Below are 12,203 nucleotides of genomic sequence, written 5' to 3'. Positions count from 1 at the left end.
TCTTGGGTAGAGAAAAATCCTTTTGCAAGGTACAAGGCTCTCATAATCCAACCGTAGCCCCAGTCCCCCTGGTCAGCTCTGCAAAGACCTAGCTGCCCTCTTGCCCTTGTAAGAGCTCACCAGCCTTGCCAGAGGCCAGAGAGGCTCTGGCCTCCCTTTGTGAGAGAGGATTCACTCATGGTTAACTCAGAGAGCTGGCACTTCCTCCGAAGGCTGGGTTTGATGGGTAATTTGATGGCTCTGGAGACAATGAATTCTAATCCCCTTGTCCAAGACATCAAAGGACCAAGATTCCAATAAGAATCTGGACCCTAAGTGAGAAAAGCTCTTGGTTCTCTCCGACTAGCCAGGCCCCAAGCCCGTAATCGCTATGTGAATCTTAAGGTGGAACAGGATTCTGAGTGCACAGGTGTGGGCATGAAGGCCTCAGGTGAGGGTATGAAGGCCTCAGTGGGGGCATCTCTGGGATTTAGTGACCACATTTGCTTTCCTGAGAGTGGCTCCTCAGAAGAAGGTTGGCTACATCTTCCTAGATCCTCAGAATTAGGGTACAGACAGCAGGGCAGGAAGTTGCCAGGACTACACATCATAAAGAGCCCGTCTCCACGCCTGCCTCTGATGCCCTCTGTAAAGTGACAGCCTTTCCTCAGCAGAGCAGGTCCCACAGGACATAGGGTCATAGCTTCAAGCATTCTAGAATTCACCTAGGTATTATCTGATCACAGACCATTTCCTTCCCCCCGTTAGAATGTAATACCTTTTCCACACGGGACCTGATATAGAGCTGTCAGTCAATATTTGTGGAATGAGTGGATTCTACTCCTGGGCTCACTGAGGGGGGCTGGCTGACCACTGCTTGAAGAGCCCCCTCTGGGGAAGCAGAGAAGGGTCTTTGCACAGGGAGGAGTTGGGCAATGTGGCACGGGATGGGGCAATGTGGCAAGAAGAATTTCTGGCAGTTCCTGGAGGCCCCATAAGTACCTGGGTGGCCTACCTCCTGTCATCACCTGAGGACCCCAAACCTACTGGAAAACATGTCAGAAGACTTGGGAAGTGTGGTAGCATTTTTGCTCTAGCTCTGCGCTGAGAGGACGGTGGCCACCCCAGGCCTTCTGGGAGAAGAAAAAGCAAACAAAGACAAGGGCAGCCTTCCCCAGAGAAGCAAAGCGTAGGCCAGGCTGCTCCTGAGAGCTCAGCCCCTCCCCTTTTGCCATGGCACCAAGTGGACCCACCACCTTTGCCCTGGCCCAAAGTGTCCCCCAGCCCTCGGGGAAGGCTCCTCCTGAGCAGAACAAAAGGTGTCTGAGGCCTCAGTTACACAATGACCAAAACGCCACTTCCTGCCCTGGTGCTGACGACTCTACAAGCCAAGACTTGCCCCTTGGCAGGGAGAAATGGAGGCTCGCACAGGAGAACAGACGCTGAAGCCAAACAGCTGAGCGGGGCAGACCTGGAGCAAGATTTGGGCACCTCAGTCAGGACAGTTTCCAGGGGCGCACTGGAGGGGCCTCCCGCCGACCATGGCCGCCCTTCTGGGGGTGTCACACACTCATGCTGGGCGTGGTGATAAGTCCTGGTTCCTTTCTTGAAGATGCTGCTCCCCCAGAGGGATCTGGGGAGGACGAGACCCCCCAGCCACATGCCAGGAGGCAGCTCCTCGTTTTATATGAATGCCAGGGCCAGTCCATGCAGCAGCTCACCCCCTGGTGGTGAGGGACTGTAACTGCCAGGCCATGTGCACTGCTCCAGGGACAGTGCTCAGGCGGCAGTGAGTCAGAATGGATGCTCACGGGGGAGCTGCTTGTGGGGAAAGTGGCAAAGCTCTGTACATATCAGCTGACAACCCCACAGGCCACGCCCCTAGAGTTTTCCCCTTGCCTGACCGACCTTCTGGCGTTGTTGGGCATATTAGGAGAGTGGAAACATGAGAAGTACCCCAGAATCCCAATATCATCATTGTTCATGAGTGCATCTCATTATGACTGAGCCCCATCAGCCCCCCTCTTAGCCTCTGAACCAATCTCTCTCTAGAACACAGTGCCGAGGTCATCCTCAAGAAAAGGATAAATTCCATCCCACTTTTTTTTTTTTCTTTTTAGGTCACACCCGGCGATGCACAGGGGTTACTCCTGGCTCTGCACACTCAGGAATTACTCCGGCAGTGCTCGGGGAACCATGTGGGATGCTGGGAATCGAACCCGGGTCGGGTTGGCCAAATGCCAGGCAAACGCCCTACCCACTGTGTTATCGCTCCAGTCTCTCCATCCCACTCTTGCCTTCATTCTCAGCACTCCCAGGACAAAGCAGGTTAACTCCCAAAGGTAACAGGACCCCCAACTTCTGTCTCCCAGTTCATGCCAGTCCTACCTACCTGGCAGGTACACACAGGCCCCTTTCCACAACAACGTGTCCACGCCCTGCTCTCCAGCAGCACCTATGACTGCTGCGCCATGTCCCCTGCAAAGCCCCTGGGCTCCCCCGCCCACCCTCCACACTCTTGGAGACTTTGGCACCCTTGAGACCCCTCATGGGACTAGAGTATTGTGTGGGGTCCGTCATGCATTATGTCAGAGTAGAAGCAACCCAATGGGGACTGGGAGATGGCCAGCGAGTCTGCCTGGCCAGCACGAGGCTCTGACTTGCAGCCCCACTAGAGTCGCATGCAACCAGCAGGGGCCTCGCCACGCTCCTGTTGTGATCCCCCAGCGATTTCTGGTTGCACCGCAGCTGAAGTTAGTTCGGTGTGTGTGAGCACCCCTCTAAGAACCACAACTGTAAAGGTGGCTAAGAACCTCCACCCCAGATGTGAGCACCACTGTGCCCTTTGGTGAGCACGACAGCCAGGAGGTGCTGGAGCATCAGAACTAAAAGTATGACACCAGTGAACACCCTAACCAACCGTGTGTGCACGCCCTGCTCATTACAGATTTATCACCCAAGGGAGAAGGAGGAGGCGAGGAGAATAGTGTCTTAAAGATATAAACAAACAAAAACTTTATCCAAATACTGATAATGTCATAGGGTTAAAAGGTAACTTATTTTTATGCTACTGTGCTACTTCCCATCTGAACTGCAACAAGAGAACTCAGTTTTCTCAGTATCTAGTACTTTCTTGGTGCACAGTAAGTGCTCAATTAATGCTTGTTGGAAGAACAACTGTTGCTTTACAGGTTTTTGTGTGCTGCCTGTTTCTCTATGCTGCTTACTCCAATCCCAAACCCAAGTGAGTCAGGATTCTTATAAAATTGTATCTTTATAAATCTCTATCTTAGAGGGTCAGCAGACCCAGTTCAATCCCTGACATCCCATATGGTTCCGAGCACTGCCAGGAGTAATTCTTGAGTGCAGAGCCAGGAGTAACCCCTGAACATCGAGGTATGGCCCCAAAAGACAAACAAACAAATTTCCAGCCTAGACAGGCTGAGCCCTAGTGTATGTCCCAGCAGGCTGAGCAGAACCCGAGAGCATCTCGGAACTTGCAGGGAGCAGAGGAAACACAGGGATGGAGACGATTATTACCTTTTTGGCAGGAGAAACAGAATCAGCAGCTGGTGGAGAAGAAGCTGCAGCTGTGTCGGGAGATGGAAGGCAGGAGGGAGAGGATCGAGGAAGAGTAGGAGACAGGCTTTTAGAGAGAAGTTTATTCTGCACAGGACAGAGAGGGAGGAAACCAGGATTATCCCAGGGCAAGGCCTCGGGGTACTCAGCTCACAACAATGCGGCCCCAGCCTACCTGCTCTCAGACGGGGGTTAGACACGTAGGCCTGAACCTCAGGACAGGACAGGAGCCTGTCTTGGGAGCCCTGCAGGACTCCTCAGCACCTGGTCTCACCCCATTTGCCTACAACTATCCCAGCTCCTGGCCACAGGAGAGCCTGAGTTGGCCCGCCCTCTCCCTGACCCACGGCAGCTGCAGACCCCAGTGCCCACTCTTTTACTCTGGAGGTGGGTGAGCTGATGTGGCAGCTGACAGCTTCAGGTAGGGAAATCCTGAGCTCCCTGGGGGCAGGTAGCCACAGACCAGGGACCTGGGGCTCCTAAAACTGAGCTAGAGGCAATGCATCCTCCCTGTGACAGTGCCTCCACAGAGCTGGGAAGACGAGGGGACAGCTGCAGAGGAGCTATGTGCGGGAGTCCCGTCTGGCAGCAAGCCCCGGGCTCCAGGAGGCTGCACTGCCTATTCTGAGGCGCAGTGGCCCAAACAGAGGGCAGGTGAGGGCCTGGGGGTGACCTCGTGGTTCAGGGTCGCCCCATTCGAGGTCCCAGGGAGATTTCCCTATGTGTCCAGAACCCCCAGAGTACTTGGCTGGCACGCAGCACCAGCAAGGCTTATGTTTCTAAGCTCTGGCCAGCTCCCCTCTCTGCAAGGACCATCAGGAAGCTAATAACTGCCCAGACCAGCTTGGCTTTTAGACTGCTTCTGCAGAACCTCCAGGCCCTGCGCTTCCTCTTCTCTCCCTCTTTCATTCCCTTCATCTATTTTATTTATTTATTTATTTATTTTTGCTTTTCGGGTCACACTTGGCAATGCACAGGGGTCACTCCTGGCTCTGCGCTCAGGAATCACCCCTGGCAGTGCTCAGGGGACCATTTGGGATGCTGGGAATCGAACCTGGGTTGACTGCGTGCAAGGCAAATGCCCCACCCACTGTGCTATCACTCCAGCCCCATCCCTTCATTTTTTTTTTTAAATGATTTCTCTACTTCTTTTGAATCTTCCCATCTGAGAGAGTTTTTTGAGTTTTGTTTGTTTGTTTGTTTGTTTAAATGAGACAATTTTTCATCTCTCACGGACACCAAAAACCAAGAGTTCCCCATGCCCAGGACGCTGAGCTTGGTTACCTGGTGGCAGGGGGCAGGGAGGGGGCTCCCCCCAGAATCTGTTTACCTGAGGGATATCCCCATGTCCGAACATGGAGGCCAGGTGAGCTGCCTTCTCCTTAATGTTCTTTGTGTGGAATTCCCTGTTGGCCAAGCTCTGAGCCCTCTTCTGCAGTCCAGGAGAGCGGGAGAGAAAAGCAGAGTGTGACAGAGGCTGAGGGTCCCAGCCAGGAGAAAGCAGGGGTCAGGAAGGTGCAGGATGGGAGACAGGAGTGGACAGGATGGGAGACAGGAGTGGACAGAAGGAGGGAGACGTGCCCCCCCCACCCCCCCAGCCCTGGGCAGGGGGAAGGGGGAGGGTGAGAAGGAGCCCAGCACAGACAGACAGAGCAAAGCGTTCACCTGGACAATCTTTTCCTCCACCTGCTGCAGCCGCCGCAACACCCCGGAGAGAGCCAGCGCTCTGGGACAGATGGCAGGCAGGGCGGCAGGGTGGTGGGTCACCCCCAACTGTAGGTCAGACTTAGCTCTGGCTCTCCAGGGCCTGCTCTTGCCCTCGCCACCAGTGGCTATTTGCTTTAGCTCCTGGAGCACTTGCCCAGTCACAATTTCCGGGAAGAGCTGGGAGAGAAGGGAAATCAGGCTTCCTTCCCCACGGGCCCTGCCCGAGACCCTGGCACACAGGACCCGCCCATGAGGCCCTGGCTAGGGGCGTGCTCGCTAGGTTTCTGACTCCAAACCAACCCCTCCAAGTTGACGATGGGCTCTCGGCTGCAGAACCACCCATAGCACCAAAACCTGACCCTGCTGTCTCAGTTCTAGCTGGACCCTGAAGTCCCCCAGGGCACTGAAAAACAGCCAAATGTGGAGTCAGGATGTGTCTCAAAGGGCTGGGGCACATGGTGGCACAGGGGAGCCCCAGATTTCATCCCTAGCACCCCCTGGCCCTTGTGGCTAAACATAGGAAATAAACGTAAACAAAAACTTTAAAAAAACACACACACACACAAAAAAAAACAAAGGCTGGAGAGATAATACACCAGCTAAGATGCTTGCCTGGCATGCAGCCGGCCCTGGTTTGAGCCCCAGAACCACACTGGGTCCCCTAGCACTGCCGGAGTGAGCCCTGAGCACAGAGCCAGGAGTAAACCCTGAGCACCGCCAAACGTGGCTCAAATACATGCCTTTTCTCCCACCCCAAAATGAAAAAGTCAAACTGGGCCCCACTCAAGGATTCTGTTTTCACTGGGAGTGAGCATGCAATTCATTGTTTTGTTCTGTGACACTCCTCAGGTGACAGGTGCACAGCAGAAGCTTCCTGCAATCCAGCTGCACGGAGCGTCCCCACTCCAGCCCCAGGAACAACACACCCTCCTGATCTGACTCTTGCGGTCCGTGAGTTCAAACCCCAAGCCCTGACCTACAAGCTGGAAGAGCTTCAATCTCGGGTTGCTGCCTGCCTCCTCCGCCTGGTCCACCCCACCCTGTGCCTGGGGAGATGTTCACCAGCTCAACCCGACCCAGCCAAGCCAGGGCAGCTGATGCATGGCTCCGGGAGCCCCCGGTCTACCACTATCAACTAGAAATCAGTTGATTCCGGTGATGCCCTGCTTGAAAGCTAAGCATCCAGGGACATCCCCAACACCCCTGCCCTGCCAAGGTTTGTTTCCCCTCAGCGAAGAACACATGGGAGCCGGAATATGACCCTTGGGTGCGTCTAACTGGGGCCGAGGTGACCAAAGACACTGGCCATCAGCTCCACGTGGGGTGCAGAGCACACCCCGCCCCGCCCCTCGGGATCCCCAGGACAGTGCCCACCGGAAGGAGCCCTACCTGCCTTTTCAGAGGAGCAGATGGGCTGGGTGTGGGCTCCTCCGGAGGGGGGCCGCGCCCGTAGACAGGCGGGTCGGAGGAGGAGCGCACGATGGGCTTACCTATCCCTGAGCCACGGTGCTCCTGGGAGGAGGGTGAGTCCGAGAAAGCAGCCGCAGGAGACAGGAAGGAAAAGAGGAGTGAGGCTGAGACGGTCAGAGGGAGAGAGGCAGGAGAGAGATACCCCAGTGGAGTGCCCGCAGGTGGGTGCCAGAACCCGAAACCTAAAGTCTGGATTCCCCGAGTCTCCAACTCCCAGACTAAGTGGGGGGGTCCCAGGGAGGCTGTGCTTGGTCCCTGGGCAGAGCTCATGCCCGGTCAGGGTGGACAGTCCTGGTATCCCTCTGACAAGAGGGAATCTTCCTGCTAGTTAAAAGTCAAGGAGCTACACGTTGTACACTTTTCTGAGCACGTTGTCCACCAGAGGAGCCCAGCCTCTAGAACTGAGCACTGAGAAAAGAGCTCAGAGTGTTACAACTCATGGGAAGAGGGTCCTTATCACAGGTGACACAGTCCAGTTTGACGCCCAGCACGACATATGGTCCCCCTGAGCCCCGCTAGCAATGACCCTGAGAACAGAGTCAGAAGGATGTATGTCCTGAGCACTACCAAGTATGCTCCCCAAACAAAGATGTTTCCAAAATAAGAGATGGCTCTTTAGAACCCACTCCCAGAGTGCTGGGGAACGTGGGCTTGCCCAGGAGGGGCATGTACGGTTCACATAAAGGGCTGGACACCAAGCTGGAGCCACGGGTCCACAGGCACTGGCCAGCAGGTGAGAGAAGGCAGGACACCACCCCTCTAGAACTTATTAATTAACTGCATCTATTCTTCTTCTGTGAGGAACAGACTTCTGTCATGTGACAGGAGCCCCACTTTTCAGACATTGGTAATGTGATGACAGCAGAAATTGGGGGCAGCACAGATGGTCAAGCTAGAGGGTGGAGGGGTCATCCTCACCAGCAGCCTGAACCAGAGTCATACAGCCCTTTCGGCCTCGGACTGGCCTGCCCCACACAGTAGCTGTCCATCCCAAGATGCCAGGAAGTGGCAACAGAGAACAAGGTGGTGGGGAGGGAGGGGGGCTCACATGGAGAGACAGCCCAGTCGCTCAGTTTTTCCTGGTTAGGGTGGGGCTTCTCACCATAGGCTTCGAGACTGCCAGGACCTCACCAAGAACTATCCTCTCAGAGCAGGTTGCAAAACAGGTCACGGTTGCAAAGTCAAACCTCATTACGTGAAAGGGAAGGATATTCCCCAGATTGGAACATCTACATATACAAACTGTGGTCCTTGGGCCAAATTGGCCCTGCCTGTTTTTGCAAATAAAGTTTTATTGGGAAGACAGCCACACACATTCCTTTAGGCCTATGACTGCTTCCTGGCCCTGCTGCCTGTTTTTATAAGTAAAGTTTTATTGGAACACAGCCACACACCTTCCTTTAGGTCCATAGATGCTTTTGTAATACAGTAGCAGAGTAGGGTAGAGAGGGAGAGATTCACCAGGCCCCAAAGTTTAAAATACCCTTCAAGAAACATCTGCTCCCCCGCCAAGGCCCCAATCTAGAAACAGCTGGAGACCTGTACCTTCAAAAGAGCCCTGGCTGGCCCCTCTTGGCTCACTTCTCAGCATGGCCTGGCCCCCAGGTGGCCTTTGGCAGCACTCACCTGCCTCAGCAGGGATGAGCTCCGAGAATTCTCCTCAAACTTGGCCTGCAGCTGAGTGGCCATGGACTTGACTTTGTTCTGATTTCCACCTTCTTTATTGCCGCCGCCTTCTGGATCAGAGTTCAGGCTCCGTCTGGAAAAGGCCGAAGGCTGCAAAGACCAAACCAGGGCCTTGGTTATTGGACTCTGGAAGGCAAAACTCTGGAAGCCTAGGAGACATGGGAGACGTTTTGTGAAAAAAAGATACCCCTTCCTGTTGGGGGGGCCACAGAAAGAGGCAGCGAGGCAGGGTGTGTCTGATGGAGATCATGTTCCCAGGAGGGTGCGTCCTGCTAAAGACACCCCCAACCAAAAGGTGTCTTTGATTCCTGAGGCTTTCACAGCCCAGCCCGGTGACCTTGGCAATGCACTTAATTTCTCTGAGGTCTCTGCATTTGTGAAGTGGGAGTAGCGTTCCTTTTCACAGGGCGATTGCAAAGATCAAATGGATAATGACATGATGAGCAGAATAATTTTCAAACATATCTTATGGCTGCCAAGAGGTGACAAACTGGGTTGGGTGTGTGTGCGGGGCGGGGTGGGGGAGGTAGATGGGAGTGAGAGGGGGGGGTGCAGGCAGGCAGGGGAGATACTCCTGGTTTCTTTCTCCTCTCCTCAGCATTTCCTCCAACCACACCCATCCTGTTCTATAGATGCCTCATTTATTTATTCCTTCATTTTTTTTTCAGTTTGGGGGTCACCCTCAGCAGTGCTCAGGGGCTACTCATGAGCCTCTGGCTCTAGAGGCCAGGTGGTGTATCAGGGATTGGGCTAGGGTTGGCTGTGCTCAGGGATCACTCCTGGTGGGACCCAGGGGACCATATGTGGTGCTGGCAATCGAACCTGGATCAGCCTTGTGCAAGGTTAAATGTCTTACCCACTGTATTATTTTATAGCCTCTTTGTCTTTTTATTTTGGAACAATGCTCAGTTGTTCTCAGGGCTTACTCCTGACTCTGTGCTCAGGGATCACTCCTGGTGGGGCTCTGGGATCATACATGATGCTGGGGACTTAATCTGGGTGGGCTGCACACAAGGCAAGCAGCTCACCTACTGTGTGATCTCTCCAGCCCAATGTGGACACTTCTGAAGGGGACAGGCCAGCTGCTCGGCAGGAAGGCCTATAGTCTGGGTGTGCTTGGTGCTTCCTCAGGATGAGATCAGGGCTGTGGATTTGGGGTCGGGTAGGGGGCTGAGACAGGGCTGAGGGACCTTCTCATGGCTTTATTCCTGGGAAAGTGGCAGACAGGAGAGGTGTATACAATGACTTGCTGAGGCCATTTTTAAAAAATATGACCTGATGTAAGATTTCCTTAGCTTGCTGCTAAAAAAAAAAAAAAAAAATCAAACACTGAAGGTTCCCAGTGTTCAATGAAAGTCATTTTCCTATGGGATCTGCTCCCCAGGCACTGTCAGGGCAGGGGGTAGGGGTCAAGGTGGGGGAGGTCTACTTTCCCAGGGGTTCTCCTTCAGGGGCCAGACAACAAAGCAGGCTCTCTCAGAAGAAACGCATGAGAAGAGTAATTGTTTTCTTTCAAAACTCCCTCGCAACTCCCCCCGGGGAACCTTGTATGCTCAGTCACTCTGAAGTGCTGGACAAACACAAACCAAAGGCACGCTGCCCACTTTGAAGTATGGAAAGTGAGTCTGCAAACAAAGCAGGTCTGGGGGGAAAGAGGGGTTCCTGGGGTGGCCACAGTTTACACAAGACCCAGGTGGGTCAGGGCCATGGATCAGCACTTCTCAGACTCAAGTCCTAGGACACACTGGGGTCTCCCGCGGAGGTGGACGCAGACTCAGGAGCTCAGGGGTGGGTGCCAGGATGCCCCAGGGTTATGGCCCACACTGGGAACAGCAAGAATTTGGCTGCCTGGTTGAATCACTGGCTCAGAGAACAGTTCGGAGCCCTCTCAGAAGAGAGAGGCAGGAGCAAGCCAGATTTTTTGCCTCTCCTTTGGAAGCACAGCGCACACGCAGAGCTAACAGTTAGCCACCGTGCCACCGTCCACAGGAACAGCACCAAGCCGTGGGTGTGAAAGGCAGGAGAACTCCGGGGGAGATGAATGGAGCCAGTGGGCATTTCTCAGGAGGGGAAATCTCTCGGGAGAATGACAGACAGACAAGGTCCAGCCTGTGGCTGCAGCACGCGTCTCTGCAGCCTCATCAGTCAGCCTGGCTCTTCTTTCAAATGATCCAGTCATTGGCTCCTTGACTGGGCCAGAGCCAAGACACAGGACAGAGACGGTCTTGAAGAGAAGGAGTTCTAGAAAGGACTGGGACAAGGGTAACTGGAATTCTTTGGATACGCATATGTGTAAATTAAAGATGTGAACTGAGGGCTGGAGAGATGGCTCATTGGGCTGGAGTGCCTGCTTTGATTTCTGGAGGGGCAGGTTCGATCCCCAACACCACCTGGTCCCCTGAACACCACCAAGTAGTGGCCCTCCAAACAACAACAACAATAAAATTTTTTAAAAATAATATACCATTAAAGATGTGGAGTAAATTCTAGAATTTCCCTTTCCTTTTTTCTTTTTTTTTTTTTTTGCTTTTTGGGTCACACCCAGCGATGCTCAGGGGTCACTCCTGGCTCTGCACTCAGGAATTACCCCTGACCATGCTCAGGGGACCACATGGGATGCTGGGAATCAAATCTGGGTCGGCTGCGTGCAAGGCAAATGCCCTACCTGCTGTGCTATATCACTCCAGCCCCCATAATTTCCCTTTTCGATGCTTCTCTCAGACCTTTCCAGAAATGGGGTGTATAATATGGAGCCCTTCCCACCCACCCCATCCACACCCCAAGGTGGGCCTCCTGGCTCTGTTTTTTGTCAGTTCTCTGTTGGAGGGACTCCTTGACAAGGCTTCCACATGAAGCAAGTCACAGCTCTGAACAGAGACTTCAAAAAATAAGCAGCAATGAGGAACTTGTCAACGACACAAGACAGAAGTCTCTCTTAAGTCCTAAAATTTGAATCTGAAGAAATCATTGCTGGGAACCCCACAGTAAACTAGTTAGAGCTGAATTCCTACAAATCCCCGACAAGATCCATGCAACTAACAGAGCTGAGTTCATACACATCTCTGGAAATATCCGTGCCCGATGTTGTCACATTACAAGGGGTATTTGAACGAACTCTGTATCTCAGGGCTCTGAAGAGACGACTGGGGAAAAAAGAACTGATATTCCTTCAAGAAATCTTATTTCAACAAAATATGAGACTAACACCCCATGACAGTAGAGACAAGGGCCAGGAAGACTGCTCCACAGTTGGAAGCCTGCCTTATGAGCTGGGGGAGAAGGCAGCTGGGATAGAGAAGGGATCACTAAGTCAATGATGGTTGGAGGGAACGCTCAGGATGGGAGAAGTGTGCTGAAAGTAAAGGACCAAACATGACGGCCTCTCATTGTCTGTATTGCAAACCCTAATGCCCCAAAGTAGAGAGAGTAAAAAGGAAACCATCTGCCACAGAGGCAGAGGGCAGGGTGGAGTGGGGGTGGCAGGAGGGATACTGGGGATACTGGTGGTGGAAAACTTACACTGGTGGAGGGATGGGTGTTTGATCATTGTATGACTGAAACGTGATCATGAAAGCTTCGTAAGTGTAGCTCACGGTGATGGGATAGAAAAAAAGAAAAAAGAAAAAAATCTCTCTGGGTTTTGATCTAGAAGCCTGTACTTCTCTCCTTTCACCAGAAGGTGGCGTTCATGGGCATGAGACTAAAAAGTATTGAAAACACAGGGTAGTAGGGGCTGTGGGGACCTCTTTCCCACTCACTGCTAGGAGTGATTAGATACTGAT

General features: G+C 53.2%; 1 protein-coding gene across 6 annotated transcripts in view; it reads right to left on the bottom strand.

Moving 5' to 3' along the window:
* Nucleotides 1-12,203, bottom strand: part of LOC101558616 (F-actin-monooxygenase MICAL2) — a 152,321-nt gene that overhangs the window by 15,096 nt on the left and 125,022 nt on the right. For 4 of the 6 annotated variants that reach the window (XR_008630796.1, XM_055143991.1, XM_055143992.1 and 1 more), the window contains 5 exons: nucleotides 8,362-8,511; nucleotides 6,655-6,777; nucleotides 5,224-5,442; nucleotides 4,889-4,990; nucleotides 3,520-3,645 (listed from right to left, as the gene is read on the bottom strand). Coding sequence is in view for 5 of the 6 variants with exons in the window: in XM_055143991.1 (XP_054999966.1) it covers nucleotides 3,520-3,645; nucleotides 4,889-4,990; nucleotides 5,224-5,442; nucleotides 6,655-6,777; nucleotides 8,362-8,511 (720 nt within the window). In the remaining variant the exon portion in view is untranslated. The remainder of the gene's footprint in view (nucleotides 1-3,519; nucleotides 3,646-4,888; nucleotides 4,991-5,223; nucleotides 5,443-6,654; nucleotides 6,778-8,361; nucleotides 8,512-12,203) is intronic. The other 2 variants (XM_012933838.2, XM_055143993.1) reach the window with 1 other exon arrangement.

The sequence above is a fragment of the Sorex araneus genome, chromosome 6 (assembly GCF_027595985.1).
Source record: "Sorex araneus isolate mSorAra2 chromosome 6, mSorAra2.pri, whole genome shotgun sequence".
Lineage (NCBI taxonomy): Eukaryota > Metazoa > Chordata > Mammalia > Eulipotyphla > Soricidae > Sorex > Sorex araneus.
This window is presented reverse-complemented; position numbering and strand designations above follow the sequence as displayed.